Genomic DNA, 20,576 nt, shown 5'->3' on the forward strand with positions numbered 1-20,576 from the left:
AACAGTAGTAAGTAGTAAGAAAAAAGAAAAAAAGTGATGTTCCAGGTTAAGGTTTTAATCTCTAAGTGTATCTGTGGTTCAGCTGAGGTTCAGCTTATAGCAGCAGAAGTTAACTGTATGCTATGGATTTGAGGAGCATGGAGTCATGTGGGAAAGCTTACATGGTTGCCTGTGTCTGAGTCTGTCTATGATCCCTCTGCCAGCTGCACCAAGAATGAGATGTGACTGCTGAGGAGTCTTAGCTAATGAAAATTCCATGCTTCACTAGCGCTTTTATCCTCACAGCTTTTCCACTGGGTCCTCAGCTTCGCTGCATTTTATTTCTCACATGCTAGATAACTTGATTGCAACCGTGACTTTGCTGTTGGGGGTTTCTTTTTTTGTGTGCTCTGTTCAGCCCTAATACCTGCCCAGTAGGTGAAGTTTCTTCACCCCATTTCACCGCTATGTTCTTATATTGCTGAATTGCCGTCTTTGATTCAGTCTGCCATGTTGTTGCCATCTGTTGCTGTCTCTCTCTTGTGGAACCTCCAAAAACTAATTGGTCATCAGGGAAACCCCTTCATAAACATTAATGTTAAATACGTATATATTTTGGGGAGACTGATCCCCTCACAAATGCACTTCCAACCACAGCAAAATGTTGGTTGTCAGTCCTTTGTATTTGCGCTCATTCATTTCCTGAGTTTCACTGGGTGGCAGACTCTTCAAGGCAGGGACCATGTCTTGACTGTATTTTTGTGCTTAACAGACACAGCTTTGGAGAAGAGGAAGATGTGAATACATCCGAAGGGAAGGGAGTAAACTTCTCAGAGAGTCCATTGGTGTCATTTCCAAAGTGACTACTGTCTTTGAGGGACACTCAGACCTCTGCCTGTGTCATTTAAGAAAATGTATCTTCAGATATGACTGGGAATTTTACTTCATTAAATTCAAATATATTTCTTTCCTAAGGTATTTCTTTCATACTGAATTAAATAAGAATCACAGCTTCTCTTGTTATATGCAGCACAGTTGTCATCATGTTTTTGACTTCCTCTGGAAATGCAGAACAGTGGGATCCATCTTTGTTTCCACAGAAACCAAATACTCTTCTGCAGCAGGTGCCAGGCTTGAAAAGTGCTAACGTGACCGTGTTTCCTTAGCCCAAGCCGATGAAATTCTACCATGGCCTTACATCAGTGACTGTTTTCCTTTATTCCACAGGCAGGAAAAGGGATTCTGCGGACTGTCATTGCCAACAACGAAGCAGTGGCAGATATGATTCCAGTAGACGTCGCCATCAACCTCACCCTTGCAGCCGGGTGGTACACTGCTGTGCACAGGTGGGAAGGCACTCCTGTTTTGCCAGACTTGGGCATCTATTACCTGCACCAGGACTTTAAAGGGAGCCAGATGCTAATTGAAAACCTGTGCAAGAGCCTGCTTGATTCATTTTCTGGTTCATGTGTTCTCCCCCAAGTTGGCAAGGACTAGGACTTAAGCAGAACTGATAAAGGCAGGCTTTTAAGTTACGAAATCTTTAAAGCTGGAGGTGAGACCTGTTTCTCAGTACAATGTAGACTCAGCTGACAAGCCTGTCTCTCAGAAGTCACTTTTCTGAAGGCCAAGAATTTTATTGCAGCTTCGCAGCAGCTGTTTTTGGGGCGTTCTTACGCAGCTGCACAGAGTTGCATTTCATATGTCTTTTAGAGTTTTCTTGGTGAAAATGCACTGCATTTTCCTTGGAAAACACTGCGCAATATAAATATATTATGAGTTCACATGATAGGGGACATCTAAAAAACCTCCATTCTTTGCATTGTTTAGAAAGGTACGTGTAAGTGACATTAAGGATTTAAGCTCTTTTCCTGTGAACCTCTTGACTCTGACTGTAATCATTAGGTATGAAGTGCTACAGAGTAAACCACATGAATAATTCTGGATGTTTATGCAATTCTGAGAAATCAATAGCAGGCACATAAAAGGCACAAGTATTTTACTCTGAAAGACAGAGTAAGCCCTCTGAGCTGAGGGTAGAGAAGAGCTGCATACAGTAACCTAAATACAGAGATCCTAAAAGGATCTTAAAAAGCAGTTCACTAGCTCTCCAGATTTATTTATCTCATTGTTTTGTCCCCTTCCATCAGCAACAGCCAAGGCAGCATGGTCTGGGAAAAATAAACACAGCTTCCCCTTACACACACACACATACACCCCAAGAGCCTTCAGATGAAGAGGGCTACAGCTTGTCCATGGAGCTGGAAAAGGAAGTGAACATATAGAAAGAAGCACACAGGTAGAATTCCTGGCTCTGGCCATCATAGAAGAAATGCCATCTTTTCTGACTTTTCATTGGCAAAAGCTACATGGTTTTAATCTGGTTCCCAAACAAATAATTATTAGGCTAAATGAGCAGTTGCAAAACTTGATTTAAAGCTTTGTCTAGCTGGGCACAACCCCAAGGTTAGCAATCTGTATACAAAAATCAAGAGCCTGAGCCTTCTGTAAATTTGATTTCTCAGAGAGTTTTGTGTTTAGGTGCTGTCTTGAAAAATAGCTTGTATGGTTTAATTTTTAATTTTTTTCCAATCATCTAATCAGAAAGTTGGTACCCTTCAGGGCATGTGACATTACCAGCAGAAATTAGATTCTAAAACTTAGCCGAGAATTGCAGTGTTCAGTACGTAGTGTAGAAGTCTACAAAGCTCTACACTCCACCAAGGTCACTGATCAGCTGGAGGGTGGAGAAGGGAATAAAATCAACGAAGAAAAATTCTTCAGTGAAAGCCGGGAAAATGGAGAAATCCTTTTCAAGGTGTTTAATGGGCCTAACCCACTGCAGCAAGTGGAAGTCTGTGCTTTCACTTCAGTGCACTTTCCATCAGGCTATGTGTGTAGTACTAGGTGAGTTTTCTATATGGGCACGTATTACGGGCTTTAGTACTGTTACCATGATGCAGTTTCCCACATAAAGCTCTACTGAGCATTTTTATGTTTGACACTCTATCAGACTTCTACTCAGTAATTCAAAGTTACAGGAGATCATGGATTCAGAGCTTGACACATCTATCAGTCCTAACCATCCCTAGAAGTCTGCTAGGGATTATAATAATGCTAATACACAGTTAATGCCATGATAGCAAAGCATTGTTAAAAAAAGCACCATTAAAACTGCATTATCCAAATGCAGTTTTCAAATATTGCTGTGTGAGATTTCCTATCCCAGGTTTAGGTGTTTTTAAAAGAGAGGTTCCCCATGGGCTCCCCCAGTGGAGGAGCACTACAGGCACCCTAGAAGCACTGAGATGCTGTATCTTCCAGCCAAGCTGCTATCCCTTATTCAAGGCCAGATCTCACTTCTTTTAGCATTTTGGCTTCAGCTGCTAATATAAAGTAAGAAAAATGCTGTATTGATCACTTGCATCCTTGGCAAGGCAGGTTTAGGTTGAAAAAAACTGTTTGATTCATCTCTTGTATTGAAAGAAGACATGACACTAGTGTAATCCATATTTAGTTCCATGCCCAAATAACAGCCAGACTTTATTTGATAGTAAAATGAGAATTTTGATGAAATGGATTGATTCGTAATCACCACCATAACAAATGGAATTTAAAAAGTAGCCAAAATTCATATCTATTAAGAAAATGATTGTAAAATACACAGCATGTCCCTGAGGTTGGCTTAGGCCAATTATTTACAATATACTCAGAGAAACTATTGGGGGAAAAATGTAATGAGAAATTTGTCAGTATGCATGCTTTCCTTATTGGTTTTCTAACTTTTCATGAGTTATATATGGATTATTTTTATTAAACCCCAACTGTCTTTATTAACTTCATCTGTTTTCCAGAATCTGACTGGATCTTATCAAAACTTTGTATTTTATACCGCGTTTTCATATTTATGAAAAATACATTTTTTTATGAGCTCATGTTACTGTTTCTTAGGCTGTTAGATTTCATGCTCTGTTTTTAAGGCTTTGGGTGCTTATCTAATACAGCTCAAAATAATTCTTCTCTTTTCCAGACCAAAAACCATGTTGGTGTACAACTGCACAACAGGTGGAATCAACCCTTTCTTCTGGGGAGAAATGGGTAAGGTCTAATTTAAAGCTATAACTGTCCTGACATATCAAACATCAATAGTATTTCTCTGCCAGGCTTTGAAAAGGTGGTTTTCTGTATTTAGGTGCCATTCAAGCTGCATGTGGGAGGCCCAGCTGCAGCCAGTGAGGGCCCTGTGAGCAAAACCAGCCAGTGCTGGGCATTCAGCTCAGGAAAGCATCTATTCAGTTTTCATTGCGGGTGTAATCACAGAACAACCCAGCAAAGTACATGCTTTGCTGCATAGAGGAATGAAAGCAGTGGAAAAAAGAACAGAGAAACAGCCCCTTAATTCTATGAGAAGATGCTCCCTGTAGCCACAACAGGATTGGGATTCTTTCAGTGCTTTGAAATCACTTGGAGAACCTTGATAAATAACTGGTGTAGACTTGAGAAGGCAAGCCTCAAAATAACTGGTGTGCTTCAAGAACAGTTTCAGTTTTGATGATGAAGTGGATGTGCTTTCAAGGCAGGATTAAAAGAAAAGGGAGACAAATCCTGACACCCTTACAGTGGAAAACTCATGCTGAAGCCAAGCACCAGAATTTGGCTCAGCTGTGTGCTGTGAAATACTACATACAGTCAGTGCATTGGACAGATTCACAGGGCCTGAGATGCTTTCTGTTATACATTCATTCATATCTTTGGGTTTTAAATACAAGAAGCTGGCAAGTCACTCCTATGTGTTGCACTTCTCAGCTTTTGCTTTGCATTTGTCTTTGCACTAAGTGGCAAACAAGAAGTCACAGAGAATCAGACCATAGAATCATAGAATGGTCAGGATTGGAAAGGACCTTAAGATCATCAAGTTCCAATCCCCCTCCCATGAGCAGGGACACCTCGCACTAAACTGTGTCGCCCAATGCTCTCTCCAACCAGGCCTTGAACACTTGCCAGGGTTGGAGCATTCACAACTTCCTTGGGCAACCCATTCCAGTGCCTCACCACCCTCACTGTAAAGAACTTCTTCCTTGTATCTAATGTAACTTTCTGTTTAAGTTTAAAGCCATTCCCCCTTGTCCTACCACTACAGTCCCTAACGAAGAGTCCCTCCCCAACATCCTTACAGACCCCCTTCAGATACTGGAAGGCTGCTATGAGGTCTCCACACAGTCTTCTCTAGGCTGAACAGCCTCAATTTTCTCAGCCTGTATAATTGCATTTCAGAACAAGGCTTGTTTGAAAATCCTACTAATGTCCTAACTGTGATACTTGATCAAGTGATCTAGTAGGGATGAGGTTTCAGCAATTGACTGAGTGGTGAGTACATCCCACCAAGTTCCTGGCACTCTTTTTAATGAGAGATGCAGCGCTGTGATTAGTCACCGATCTTCTGTGGCTTTTTCACAGGAGTAAATGCAAAGCTCTTCACAGGTTGCTACTCCACACAACAGCCACCATAGCACTGCTGTCTAAGGTTTGCCTTTCTTAACCCATTTTCAGTGGGTTTCATCATTTTACTGGTGAAAATAGCAATGTATTAAAGCATTATACTTGGTCTTATTCTGTTACTTTACTTATAAGCGTGGATTTAGCAATGAAATCATCTGGGTGCAGCAGAAGTTTGCATAATCAGTTCAGCTGTGTGATGGGACTGAAGACAGAATTTTGTCCTTTAGAGGCACTGTGGAACTCTTTGTACCACATGTTGTATCCACAGTATTTCTGAGAGCAGCAGGCTGAAGGGAATTAGGATGGAATATCAAAGAGCAAAATTTGGCCCTCAAAGATGTTGCACGGTTTAAGAAACGTGTTTGGAAAATGTTTATTTATTTATTTATTGCATTGCAATTTTACAACTGCAGCTATCCAGTTTAAATTCTCAATTGTCTCCTATTAATTTCTTTTTGGTAAATACACGTAATCCTAAAATCTTCTTTATATATATGACAGACTCGCAACCCATTCATGTTACCTTCTCTGTCTACTCACTATTATTTGGCTTCTAGGCAGTCAGTCCGATGGCTTGCACTCCAACAGGACTTTCAGAGCCATGATCTCTCTTAAGTAAGAGCTAGCACTAAGTAGTCCACCCCTTGCACAGAAGGACCAAATTTCACCAGTTCCCTCCTTCCCAATAGGGCAGCATCTGCTACTTGAGTTGCCACCTATTGCTTTTGAAAGCCTGTTTCTATCTGTGTTAGCTCTGCCAGACTTTCAGGTTGAAATAGTTGAGGCCAGGTCTCTTCGTCCAGTGGTTTTTCAGCTTCTTCAGAGTTTGCTTCTTCCCCATCATGAAGGAAACTGGGTGATTCAAATATACAAGAGACACAAGATCAGCAGAGGGAAGCGGAGTCTGGGGAGGCCAGACAGGCACAGGGTTTGTAACTGGTCATTGAGGTGGAGAGTTGTGAGAGTGAGACTGGAAGCTGCTGAGAAACAAAGGTGGGAATGGACTCACCTGGTGTGGGACTGAGTATTTTAGTGCAATGCAAATGTGGGTTTTGCAGAAGAAACGTGGGAAGCTCAGAAGAACCTGAGCTACATGGTCACACCAGGACCAGCTGTAGGAATGACAGGAAACAGAACAGAGTAGGGATTTCTTTTTGGGGGAAAGAGGAGGAAATAAGAGGAGGATCAGAGAAATAGAGATTGGAGTACACTAAGGATGCCCTGGGTAGCAAAAAGAAGTGCTGACATGAGAACATTTTGAGTACAAAGGTGATGAGCTTGGAGGGATGGAGGAGAAAGAGGTCTAGAAGAGAATTATTTGAAAAATAGATGTCTACTTTAAGAGCATATTCTGCTTTGCTGCAATGGAAGTCTTGCTAGTTTGACTTCTTGAAGTACATTTTGTAATTTCTACTGAAAACTAAACCATAAAACAGGCTTTAAAATGGCAGTCAGCACAGGAAAACTTAAATTTTCATTTATCCTTAACAGTCTACCTAGGCAAGAGTTGTGTCTGATTTTCCCCCTCCTAAGTCTGCCTTTGTTGGAGCTGTAGAATTTGTTCCTAGAGGTGATATGATTCTAGTTTGGGATTTTCTGCCTCCCTGACCAATCTGTCTGTCTGTATGCTTCTTTCTCTCTCTTTCCAATACAAACTGTTGGAGCTTGTGAAGTTCAACACTTTCCAGAAATGAGGAGACTCAGCAATTGTGCTAAGTCAGTGCAAGCCAGGGTAAGGGAGGTTCATAAAGAGAACACCTGTAGCATTAACTGTTCCAAGTTATGCAACACTGGTATTTTCACAACTTCCTTCCAGTAAGTCTTTCAAGTTGGTCTCACTGCTGCCTTCTGTGCATTTTGGAACAAAACCACTTTCATTCCTAACTTGCAGAATTTTTCTTGAGTATTCAGCAGGTAAATCATCTGCTCTTGACATAGGTGCTTCTCTCACAGCATAATACTGTAGCTCCTTTACTACACCTACATTTTCTGCTACAAGCCTTAAGTAATGAAGATGATATGGGTGTTGTTGATTTATGTGAATTTAGTGTAAGGCAAATGCCCTGAAATGACAAGAGCTGCATTTTCTACTTACTGATCAGTTCTTTTCTGCTATCTTGGCCAAGGATACCGGTAATGCAGAAAGAAAAGGAAGTCATTAATGTCTTTAACATGGTTGCAAAGGGAAAACTTCTAAACCACCTTACAGCTGAAAACTAGATCTGCAGTATATTAACATCAGGATTTGAATAAACAGCTATAACTATATGCTGCAGACAGTATCAAACCAATCACAGTTCCAAAATACCAGTGGTTCCCTGTGAAACTAGTAGGTTTTCATTACAGAATGAAGTGAACAAATGAAACTAAATTAACTTATATATTGATAATCAGATGAGAGTTTGTAAATAACCTGGGATTTAAAGTGCCTCTTGGAGAAACTTCCTTAAGGGAGGAAGTAGTAGAGTGCATGGGATTGCTCTTCTCATCCGTGAGCTATTTAAATGGCCACAGACGCAGAGCCCTCTCCAAACTGGGAGCAGATCTCCACATTTAAGCCAGCTATAACTTTGACAAAGTATAATTGTAGTAAATGGCCATGCTGCTAACACAGAGGAAAGAAGCTCCTCACGCACTGCTTAGACAGACACAAACTCTATGAAGAGCTGGACCATGACAGCGGCTTCCTTACTAGTAACCCATCCCAAACTGCTTATCCCTAGGAGTAAACACCTTTCCAGAACATCCAAAACTGCTCCAGTGAACCCTCCCTGCCAGGCACACTACCTGGAAAAGTTTAATAGGAGTTTTTAGCTAATTCTTGACGTTTTGAGAGAACATGCTGCAAAGGATAAGATTTCCATACCTCAGCCCGCAAGATGACCACAAGATAACTACATCATTGCAGTGTGGCTACACAAATCAGGAGGGATGGCAGTCAGTTTTAGCTATTCCGATGCAAGATGAGTTTCAGGAGAACTGGTCTTCAGCCATTAAACTTGCAGCATAAGGGGGACAAAAGATAACGATGAATTTGCACTAAGGCTAAAATGTATTATTTTGAAAGTCTGTTGTCTAAATTCAGCAGCTAAGTGGCTTAAAAGTCTCCTATAGTTGCAGTTACTTAAAATGAGCAAAAGTTACTACTTGGAAGTGCAGTAATGAGCCGACCACAGATACATGAGAGTACCGTATGAATATTATGATTGGAATCTGCTTATCTGAGGATGATCTGGATGTTTCTTGTGACTTGCAAATTTTCATCTGATTTTCTATTTGTAACATAAGCTTAGAGAGTAAACTAGAATATGAGCACAGATGTCATAACTCTCAAATTCTTTTTTTTTTTTTTTAGTAAGAAAAGCCCACATATTCTTCTTTGTTGAGCTCACTGGTGCTCAGGAATAGGAGCACCATCTGTTTATCAGTCCCTAGGATGATAGTCTTATATTCAACTACTGCAGTCCTATTAAGCCTCTGCAATATGTAAATGCCCCAGATATGCACATCTAGATGCTACTTCTGTGGCACTACGCCATTGCAAGAGCTCAGAATCAGACCCAACATATTTTGTGCCTTAAAATAAAAAGGGAATGAAAGATCACTACCCTATCATTAGTTTTCAAGTTAAAAATCCAAGACAATTTGGTGCGTTACTGCATCCAGAGCCCATCAGGAAACAGGCAGAGGTATTTGGTGGTGTGGGTCAGATGTAGTTTGAAAGGATATAGTGCTGTCTTCTTAGAAGCATCACTCTGTGTGTGCAAGTCCACCGCTAAACCATGGTCTCTGACTCAGACTAATCTTGACATCAGCCATTTAGAAAATTAGATTAAAAATTAGAAATGTCATTTTTGTTTTATGCTAGCAGATCAAAGTTTGCTTTCAGTGATGTGAAGATATGTTAACACCAATTTCCTTTATGTCTACTGCACATGAAAGCAGAACTGTAGTTCCTTGGTCTGAAGCGTTTCAGGCTACAACTGCCTGCTTTTCCTCCATTACATTTTGGTGTTTTGATAAGGAATTTTTTGCTTGCTGCTGCTTAGTCTAGAGTCAGATTGTGTTTCAAATAGTCAATAAACGGAGTCATCAATTTTAATGCCAAGATGACCTTGTCCAACCCCTGGTTACAAAGTTTATGGAACTGTAGGGTAAAGATGTTAAGCTCTGTAACTTGGGCTTTACTTCAGCATGTTGGTATGGTTGTGCCCAACTGAATTAAGTCCCTGATTTTAAGTTAAATGCCTGTTCTCTTACAGAGCAGTATGTTATGTCCACATTCAAAAGGAACCCACTGGAGCAGGCCTTCCGAACACCCAATGCTCACTTGACATCCAACTACTTGATAAACCAGTACTGGATAACCGTCAGTCACAAGGCTCCAGCCATACTCTATGACCTGTACATGAGGCTCACGGGGAGAAAGCCCAGGTAAGAAACCACATGCCTTCAGCCTCCTGCATGCCTGCCACTGTTACGGAGAGCGGATCTCCAGCAAGTTCTGAGAATGAGCTGTCTCAGCCTGGAGTCCCTGGTCATCTTCACATCTGTGGTTGTTATCACATGCTGATACCAAAGGGTAGTACAGGATTCATCTCCTTCAGCTTCAGACTCATATAGGCCTCTCCTGAGAAGCTAGCTTTAAGTGTTAGCTCATTTCACATAAATTTCTAGATGTCTAGCAAAACTTCCCTGAATGGCTTACTGTTATTGCTGCACATCCATCCATGACTTAGAAAATAATGTGTTTTATATCATTAGTAGTCTCCTGGGGCAGTCTGTTGCACCTGAGAATCTGCTCATGCAAGGGTCAGTATGGGAGCAAATAAAGAAATCATTGCAGCTTTCTAGAAGACAAGATATATTTCAAAGTGTAACTAATAAGGCTGTCTGTCGAGTGACAGCTAATAATCCCAGTTCCTTCACAATGGAGAATGAGATTTTCTATACAAAATCTTTCCCATCACCTCTCTGAGGCTACAGAAAAGCATGTTTCTACTCAGTTGATATTTTTCAGTAGACCACTCCTTCATCCAAATTAGTCAATATTTTGAATGTGGTCACATTTTAGCTCAGTCAGTTAACACGAAACACCTTTTTCATACACACCTTGTCAGATGCTTCACTTCTCTTTTTGCCCCTTACTTTTAGCCACCCAGAAATGTTGCTTTGGGTAGATCTACAGTCACAGTTTATTCTGCCCACATTGAGAGGAGCCACATGGATAACCTATTTTCAAAACTAGGGACACACAGTTGATTATCATTTCTTTCTGACAGATTCTGTTACCCTAAGCCCTTTAAATACACTGATGGCTTTTGGAGAGCCAGTTTGAGGGGCAGCTTCAGATCTTTGCAGTCTAGTCATATACTTTGTTTCCCAAGTTCCTAAAAGGTACTAAAATACTTGCAAAGCTTTGTCCCATAGCGCTTGCTTACACAGGCACAATAAGGAAGATTAATCTGAAGTAATTTTAAAGTAGTTTGGATAAACTGCATTCAATCAATGTGCACATAATTATTCAGAATGAAGGTTCCCTTAATCAGATGGTGTGCTTTGCTTCTAAAATGAAAGACACTTTAATTCTGAGTAGGAGTGCGTATGTAAGGTTTTAGTGCTCTTTCAATTCGCTTTGGTAAGCTGAGCAGTTCTTCTCTGAACTGATGTACTTATTGTGTCTTTTTCTGCTGTGCTTAGTGCTTATCATTGTGGCAGTCACATCTGCATGGCGAGAGCCCAGCCTGGCACCATTCTTCCCCAGACTGCTGCCTTTTTTGTCAACAGCAACTGTGTTACCCTCCAGGCAGCTCAAAACTTGTCATGAAAGCAGCTCTGTTTTCCACAGAAATCAGCCTTTTAATGCTTTCTCTTGCCCATATCCAGTCTGAGAGAATGTGGTGGTCTCTCAAAATTGACTGGGCACTGTACATCACACAACTGCCAAAGGTATTTTATACTCATGACCGTTGGGACAACTGTAAAATAATCCTGCAAGGTGGGACAGCATTACTGTCACCCCCTTTTATATGAAAAATTAATAACAGAAGAAAGGCCAAGACACATGAGAAACCTGAACCTGCGTTTACAAAGTCCCTGTTAAGCAGCTCTGCCCCCAAAGCAACTTTCATCCTTACGAAGACACTCACACACCAGGAAGACATTCAAACCCCACCCTACCCACTCCCCCAGAAATAAAATCTAATGGACTTGCATGATTTTCGAGGTCATCAGCCAGGAGTGGATGCTATCAGAGCCTTCATCTGTAAGAAAGGACACAAAAAAATATTCCAAACTTGCACTATATTATACAGGGAGGGGATGCCCTTTTGACAGAGAGATATCAAAGAAGCCCAAAGACATGAAAAGCATGCCACCAAACTGAGTGGTGTGGTTGATATTCTAGACAAAAGGGATGCTGTCCAGAGGGCATGACCTTGGCAGCCTAGAAGGATGAGTCCATGGTAGAAAGAGAAGTAGCCACCTCAGGAGGCAAGCAACATACCTTTGTGGTTTTGCTATCTGCTGTGCAGACTTCATACTAGTTCAGATGGGCTCTTCATTTCATACATGGTACATGTGTGGCCTCCAACCCTTGTTTAGTTCACTAAGTTAGGCATCAATCTTGCCCTGGGAAATACACTTTTGCACCCATGTTTGAGCCAAGAATAAAAGCTGGATAACTGTAGGCTCAAGACCTCAGTTGGAGCAGTTAGTGTTGCTGAGCAAGTTCTCAGCATCAGTGCAGTGCTCATTAGGAATTGCAATGCCTATCTGGACTGGTGAAAACACCTGTAGAGCAAACGGACAGCTTTTGCATAAGGTCAAACTTCCTATCCACCTCTGACGCTCCTCTTGTTTCAGAATGATGAAGATTATTAATCGACTGCATAAGTCTATGACACTCCTGCAGTATTTCTCCACCCAGTCCTGGGATTGGTCTTCAGAGAATATGAATATGTTAATGAGTCACCTTAACACAGAGGACAAAAAGGTAAGAACGTCCTGAATATGCATTGCTAACCTCCAGTTCTTTTAATCTGCAGCAATTCATTTTGGTGTATTTTCAAGCTTTTGAATGACATCCAGATAACTGGAATTGACTTTAACCCAAAATAATTTATTTCCTCCTTGCTTCATTAAAAAACTTATCAGGAACCTTCCATTTATTACAGGAGAATGTCTTCTCCTGAAGTGTGTTGCTCTTTCTTCTGAGACAGGTCAATCACTGAAGTCTTTCCAGTTAACATGGCAGCTGTGGTGGTGATCTAGATGGGAATGACTTTTGGTATTTCTACATGGAAAGATTTTGACATTTTCATCCACATTGGTTTTAATGGGCACTGCATAGGAAATTTAATTAACACATAGTGTGTTACCCTGAACAATATGCAAAAAGTTGCTGTTTTATTCAAGTCCACAGAGAGCAATTAATTTGCAGGATGTCAAGCTTTCTTGTAGTCATAGGTTTGAAACTATTGACTCTGTAAGAATGAGATTGTAATGGAAAGGCTGAAGGAATACCGAGTAGCTTTGTGATAAGCTTGAGTGCACCTTTGGTCAGTGTGTCCTCGCAAAGAGATACTTAGGCATTCACATCAAACTGGTCTCATTCACATAATGAAATTCTTCCACAGACTCCCAGTAGTAGAATCAAGTGTTTTCTTCCCTGGTCTGCAGAGGAACCACATGCAGCAAATTCTAACTTCTAAGGGCAGTGGCACTGCTGTCACTACAGCAGATGTAGAAGGAACCTAAATGGTATGATAGGAGCTAGTTTTGAGGCAGATGAATAAAAAAGTACAGCATCAAGCACAAGGTTGACAGAGTTTCAGGCTTACCAAGCTGCTTATGAGAACTTTGTGAGATCCAGTGTTGCCATCGCTGCACTGTGAGCAATATTCAAGCTAGATAGTTTATGGGCAGACCATATGTCTATATATATATCTAACAAAGGCACAAAGATCTACACAGTAGCTAGCTCTGCTAGCTCTGTTCAAGCTATTGCTGGTCTGATACCAAAGCTCTTGCACCTAAGCCTGGATTGGCAAGGGAGTGAAAGGAAGGTATTTTTTCTGGGTATCTTCCCTTTTAAGACCCTGTAGATAAGAAATGCCATTCACTTCACTCATTCATTAAATAATAATAATAATAAATCTGTAATAAAAACTCTTCCTCTTTACAAATACTTTATTTGCTCTAACGGACAGACAAGTGCCTGAGAGCTTGCTAACAATTTTTCCAGTATAAGCATTTGAAATTAACTGGGGTAATGAACTCTGCAATGAGATGTTTTCATGCCAAACACCAGAGTAAACCATTTCTTGGACTTCTGTCAGTCTAGCTTCTAAGAATGCAGCACAGCAGAGAGTCATACTGATGCAGAGGCATCTCTTGATGCAATGTCCAATTCAGTTATTTACACATAATTCTAGTGACACATTAAAACTGAGTAGAATGCCATTTTTCTTCCACGATTCTGTGTGTGTGTATGTGTGTGTACAGATACATGTATTTATGCCACCTGAAGGACAAACTTTATTTTCTGCCAGCTAGCACTAAATTTCTGCCTGCTTTGCCCAAATTTCCAGCTGGGTAAGAAACTAATGGACAGCTGTGAGATACAGCATGTTGGTACCCTTGTCCTCTTGGAAACTTGGTGGCTTTAAGAACTTCAGAGAGAAGGCTTTGTCAGGAACAGAGGTGAGTGAAGTGCTTAATGTGAACTTGTTTTGAACTCTCTCTTTAACTTCTGCTCTTTTTCTTTAAATCCCAGTTATACAACTTTGATGTTCGTCAGCTGCACTGGTCAGAATACATTGAAAGCTACTGCCTAGGCGCTAAGAAGTACTTGCTAAATGAGGACATGGCTGGCATTCCAGCAGCAAAGCAGCACTTACGAAAGTAAGTCTTACCCAGTGACAAGGACAAGAGCTCCTGGCTACCTTCAGTGGCTTTGGAGGAAAATTATTCTGGTTACATCATTGTTGAATAATACAGCATAGCTTATTTCTTACAGCAGAGGGTTGTCAGTATTTCATTTTTCCATCCTGTAAGAAAAAGAGGACTTTTGACGACACTAATGATCAGGGGCTAGATATTATGCCTTCCCAGCAGATGACCAAGTAACAGAGTTACAACGCATAAAAGGAATACATGAATACAGATGATCTTGGTCATTCAGAATTACAACACAAAAAATAAGGGTGAGATTTAGGTTTTTGTAAGCTCTTAGAAGTTTTTCGCAGTTTAAAGACACAGCATAAAAACTTTAAGCATTTGTATGATTTTAAATTTCATTATAAAATTGAAATTTCTAATTCCCGAGAGGAGGAATGGGCAAAAATTCTCCAAAATAAGTGCTTATGCTTATGTATCAATCCCTGGTGACAGTTTAAGACAGTCTGAATGAGCAATATGAGATTGTCCTTCTATTCAGTTAAAGATTATGCTCTTCCTGTCTTCTCCAGCTCTTTTACTGAGAAGTGCAGGCAACAGCAGAAGGAGCAGCTCTCTTAGAGTAAAAGCCTGGTTGTTTCCTTCAAGAAAACCATTCTAGTGCACTGTAAATGCTAGAAGCATAAAACAGCCTGTTGGTATAGCAAGGAATGCTAAACACATTCTTCATTCATGGGTAATTTTTAAAGGATTTATAATAACCTCTGTAATAGGCCAGTACTTGCCTCATAGTCCAAATAAGCAGTGTTGTATAGTGCAGTGAGAAAGTTTACCAAAAAAGAAAGACTCTTCCAAAAATTAAACGCGTCTTAGGACATTAGGTATTAAGTTTTCTTCCCTTGTTCAGACACTGGCAAAATGAGAATTGGAGAACTGCAGAAACTTTTACATGACAGAAAGAGGACAACATGGTGGGCTTGGCAGCGGTGGGATAAAGGTTGGACTTGATGATCTTAGAGGTCTTTTCCAACCTAGTTGATTCTGTGATTAACATCGTAAAGATCCAATAGTACTATTTAAATACATGGTGTAAACCACCCTCCTCAAAACCCCACTGCTGCAGTTACTGCAAAAGTGAAGACCATTCATTTATGATTATTGAGTAATTTCCCAACATTAAAGACAAGGTTCTACCCAAACGGAAAAACTTTATTCATCATCTCCTGCAAAGGCTCTCTAGCCTGCTACCAATCCTGCAGAGTGAAAAATAGCCAATATACCAAATCAAAGAAGAAAGTATTGGACCTAGAATATCATGAAATAAAAATGCTCACTTCAGACCAGAACAGCAGTCATACTGAGAGTACACAGAACAAGAGAGACTTGTAATACAGGTATTCCACCCATACCAGTAACTACTCACTGTGCCCTAACTTCCACACAGTCTTTGGCAGGGACTTCTTAGGCACGGTGTCTTCACTAAAACAGGAATGGCAAAAAGCCCAAGGGCCACTTGTAAATGGGATTTCTTACAAAATTACCTGTAGCAAATGAAGCAATCTGGTAAGCTCTTTGTTGTTTTTGTCTACCTCCGTAAGGTGCCTCTTTCTCTTTCTCAGGCTGAGGAACATCCGATACGCATTCAACACCACACTTCTTGTGATCATCTGGCGCATTTTCATTGCAAGGTCACAGATGGCTCGAAACATCTGGTACTTCGTGGTGAGCCTCTGCTACAAGTTCCTTTCCTACTTCAGGGCATCCAGCACCCTCAGGCACTGAAGCCATCCATCAGCAACCAGCCTCTTTCAGAAGGATCCTCCATCTCCTCTAATCAGCAACTATAGGCATCGGGGTCTGAAAGTAGCAGAAAAATCCACTCCCTCCAACAGCAGCCTGCATTTATTGTTTTATGATCTGTTCTATGATCACCTTTTTAATTTCAACTAATGCTTTAATACATGGTGGTCTTTCTTCCATAGAACCAGGCCAAATTTTAAAAGCCATAACTGAAGCTTTAGGAACAGGTAAAGCTGGAACCATTCATCTGGAGTCTGATGTGCAAAAGTAAGGATTAACTGAAGTCAGTGTCTTCCCATGTACTACCTAGGCTATCTTAATTCCATTTCTTCCTCAGAAGAGGTAAATTTAAAGCATATAGGCTTAGAAGAAAAGGATGCCATCAGGGAAGACCCAGCCAAGGAAATTTAACCTGTAAGAGGTCTTCCTAAAGAGGCTATTTCTTCATTCTCATTCCGTGAAATAGTACCTTATTGAAAATCATGATTCCACCTTTTCAGGTTTTTGAAACTTAGAGGGAAAAAGATCAGTTCACTAGGTCAGTGAACACACTGAACAGTTTTCAGATCTTGTCTTATATTACTACTGAGGACTGATATTTTCAAGCCATAACTGAAGACACATAAAATTCATGTATCTGTGTTAACTCTGCTCACTCACAAGCTGCTTTCTTATGGAGAGGCATTTTCTTCTCTCTGCAGTTAAGGTTGCAGTCTACAAAAAACTGCTCTTGCATTTATCACATTTGCTTGCAACATTTTTGGGGCTTGCTGTATTTACTCTGAGAATGAAGAGAAGGCTTCTTAAAATATTGAAGAAGAATTCAGAAACTTTTTATTGTTTTTGAGGAATAGGTCTGTTTCTCCCTTGGATTTGTCTGCAGAAAACTTTTCTCCCTGTAGCTCAAAACCAGCCTGATACTGTCCTTCATCTTTCATTGCAGCTAAATCGCTTTACATTTGATTACTCCCACTGGTGAAAAAGGGTAAAGACATGTATGGAGTAAATCCCATCAGGCCAATTCTGCTACCACTCTTTTCAATAGCAATTAAAAAGTCTGAAATCTGATTCCATCGAGGTTAACAGTTGGACTTAATGATCTTAAAGACCTTTTCCAGTCTAACCAATTCTATGACTTCTGTGTAAAAACAGTCATTCACTGTGAAGGTAATGCATTTTGTCCTACATTGCAGTTTAGAAAGGAAGTTGGGGACCTTCCTAATGCTTATGGCTGTTGGAGATGATACTTGTTTCACTTGTGAAGTATGAACTCCTGGGGGGAGGAGAGAGTGAGCCTTCTTCAAAGTAGCTGGTGCAACAATGGCCTTAGTGCAACAGCAACAAATTTATCATGTTATTGGATTTTCAAAGACAATCTAATACTGGAATATTTTTTATTCAGGTAACACTGAATAAGCACTTCAAGGTTATCATCAGACTTTAAAGCAGCTAGGTTTTGAAATGCTGCAGCGTCCAATTTCTCTAGTCTTGTGTCATGCTAGCTGTCAGAAAACAGTAATGTTACATCACAAAAAAATGACACAGTTGCTCTTTTGAGAGCTGAGAATAGCGGAGTATTTACAAGGCTGGCATTCTTCAAAAAATTATGCTTGTTTTTGGCAGTGAAGGCAAGAACAAATTATGATGACAGTATATTTATATCCTAGGCCTCCAAGCTAGTTCAAAAGTCTTTCTTAAGGTGCAAGGAATCCATCTTCCCCCATATGCCCCAGAGGTCTAGTTTCAAGCAATTGCCGATGGATGACTGCAGCATAATCTGACCAGAAACATGCTGTCCAGAGTGGAAAGGTTTTGGCACTCCCTAGCAAAGGCCTCTGTGTATGTCACACATTACTTCTGATCTATGCTTAATTTGGTCAAGCACCCAGTTTAGAAAGATGTGAATTTTTGAAGCTTTTGCCTTGCAAACATACGTTCAAAATGAAACCATGCTGGTTGTTAGCTATGCTTTTACAACTTCAGAAATCTGGCAGTATGTGCTGTGCGTTGCACATAGCAAGGTGTCACTGCCTGGGAAACTAGGAGCTATGGGTTTGGGTGCTGGGGACACCCAAATCCATAGTTCATGTACAGTGCTTCCACAGCAGTGTATATGGTGAAGGCTACCTGCATTATACTTCGCTAAGTTGGGCTACCTTGGTGGGGTGAGACAGGTTGCTGTAGGGATTCCTCTAGAAAGACTTCTTTCCCTCAAGAACATCATCAGGTCATCAGCCAGCTTCCAGTCTTCTCACATGAAAGCCTAAAAATCAAACTAAAACTGCAGATTATTTTGGAACAAGCATCCATTATAAAATTAGGAAATAATTTTAACTCATATCCTGAAAGTCTTTTTAAGTGCCTGCCTTATGGACAAAGAGAAGCAACAGCTAAAGGAATCATAAGTCTTAACACTATGCACATGACAGACAAAAGCTTTAGTCTCACAAAAAAGTCAAATACTGCAGACCTGCTGCTCCTACAACATCTGGTCTACATCAGTCTGCTTTACTATGAGTAAAGTGTCCTGCCTTCCCTTCCCCAGTGCTAGTCATGCCATGCATTCCTCACATATGCCTGTAGGCATTCACAGTTATTTGCACAGGTTGTTTTGTCTGTACGAGTCAGAGATGTATCTTTGCTCACCTGAATATACCTGGATGTGTTTTCTGCACATGCAAAAATATGCTTCCAGTTTCATTCAGAACAATGGTGATACCACATTTTAAAGCTCTAAAGGTAATAGCCACAGCAAAGCTACTACTCAGTCCTGAAAGAACAGCAGAAGCTGCTTGGGATATTACAGAAACATAGCTGTTGCAGATGGTATATGCTCTTCTGGAGACCTTTCATAGCCCACACAGCATTGCCAGCAGCTGGCTCCAGAGCTCTGGCCTTGCCTGAGGGGGATCAAACTGTTAGCTTTTCTTAACACGGACAGAACATGCAGTGAAAGCTGAATCTTTAGTCCATTTTCTTGTGGCTTGAGATGTTTGCCAGTGATTGAACCACAGAAATATTTCAGAAAAACCTTAGTGCAGAGACTGATGCATGGAAATGGCCTTTGGGTGCCATCATGACTGTCACCATGGAGAGCTAGACCTGGCATAAGAACTTGTTCTCACCTCAAGCAGCAACTTACCTTTGATGTTTTACTGCGTGCTCCTCAGTGTATTTGTACGTGCTCTGAAGAAATCCAAGCCTTGGGGAAAATATCTCAAAGAAAACACCGAGTGACAGCCACTTCTTTTCTTCCTTATTCTCTCTCTTACTCTTTCATGTATATTCACAAGCTTTTGACAAAAGAAGAGAATTACAATTGTATTAAGTTAAATCAGAGGTCCTGCGGTGCACAAATTAACACAAACAGGAGTGGATATTACTCATGGCTAAAGGCTAGAGCTTTTAATACCTGTAAGGTTGAAGCAGAACTCAAGGTTGGGATTTTTTCCCCTACAGAGGTAGCATAGTCAGTGTTACATGGAGAGCAGAGTAGGAAGAACATTCCTGCAGCCTCTGCTCATAGACAGCAGAAGCATTGCTAGGCACAGAGCATCCAGCTCAACGAGGTAAGGGAGTCTGAAGGATTCAGAGTAGTACAAGCTGCCAAACTCAGAAGACTCTGCCTCCCAAGGAGTAGAGGGAAGAGCTCCATCAGCATTTTGTTACCAGTTTGGTTTCTTGTAATAGAACATAGGAACCAAAAAGCTCCTCCGTCCTTCCCCCAGCTACCAGCAGGCAGCATAGAGAACAATATTGGCCGTCATTCTGCACAGCCACAAAATAAAATATCTGCCACGAGACAGTATAATGGGATTATTTGTTTGTTCCCTATGAACTTACAGTGTATCTACCCCCTTACAGTGTCAGAAGCCTGCAGTGTTGCTACAGAAATAACACGGACCACTGTTGAACCTGATGTGCTAATGTTTTGTTAATACTACGCATATATTATATATGTTTTGTTAATACTACTAGTCTGTAGGCTATAGCTATGAACTGCTGTGCGAAAGCAATGCAACACTGAATATCATTTCACTGTCAAAGAGCAGTGGGCATCAGCTTGCAATTAAGAAGTATCTTTTTTTAAATTAAATTGCAGTAACAAAAAAACCCCACCAAATCCCTAGAATTAATCTGAGTTTAAACTGCCTTTTGACTGACAACCAAAGCTGTTTCTCTCCAGCATGTCTGTTACCAAAAAAACCCCAAAAATTTCCCACCTATCCACCCTCTATCCAAATAACTTTGTTAAGAAAATACAATTCTTTCTTGGTAGGAGGCGGGTAACAGACATCCTGGTATATTACAGGTTCTTGGTCCATTACTCACCCCCTCAAGAAATGTGTTATTTATTTTCCATTTTCTAAGAAAACATGATTATATATGCCTGTGTGTAT

The 20,576-nt window shown here is 40.7% G+C and overlaps 1 protein-coding gene across 1 annotated transcript; it reads left to right on the top strand.

The window, feature by feature from the left end:
• Positions 1-1,206: 1,206 nt before the first annotated feature.
• Positions 1,207-16,265, top strand: LOC104406098 (fatty acyl-CoA reductase 1-like; the record flags this gene model as incomplete). Its single annotated transcript, XM_010014983.1, has 6 exons — positions 1,207-1,325; positions 4,010-4,077; positions 9,741-9,912; positions 12,343-12,472; positions 14,255-14,382; positions 15,996-16,265. Coding segments are annotated over 6 exons (780 nt in total), but the record flags the coding sequence as incomplete, so codon positions are not given.
• Positions 16,266-20,576: the final 4,311 nt, after the last annotated feature.

This window comes from Nestor notabilis, unplaced genomic scaffold (genome assembly GCF_000696875.1).
Source record: "Nestor notabilis isolate BGI_N333 unplaced genomic scaffold, ASM69687v1 scaffold34945, whole genome shotgun sequence".
Lineage (NCBI taxonomy): Eukaryota > Metazoa > Chordata > Aves > Psittaciformes > Psittacidae > Nestor > Nestor notabilis.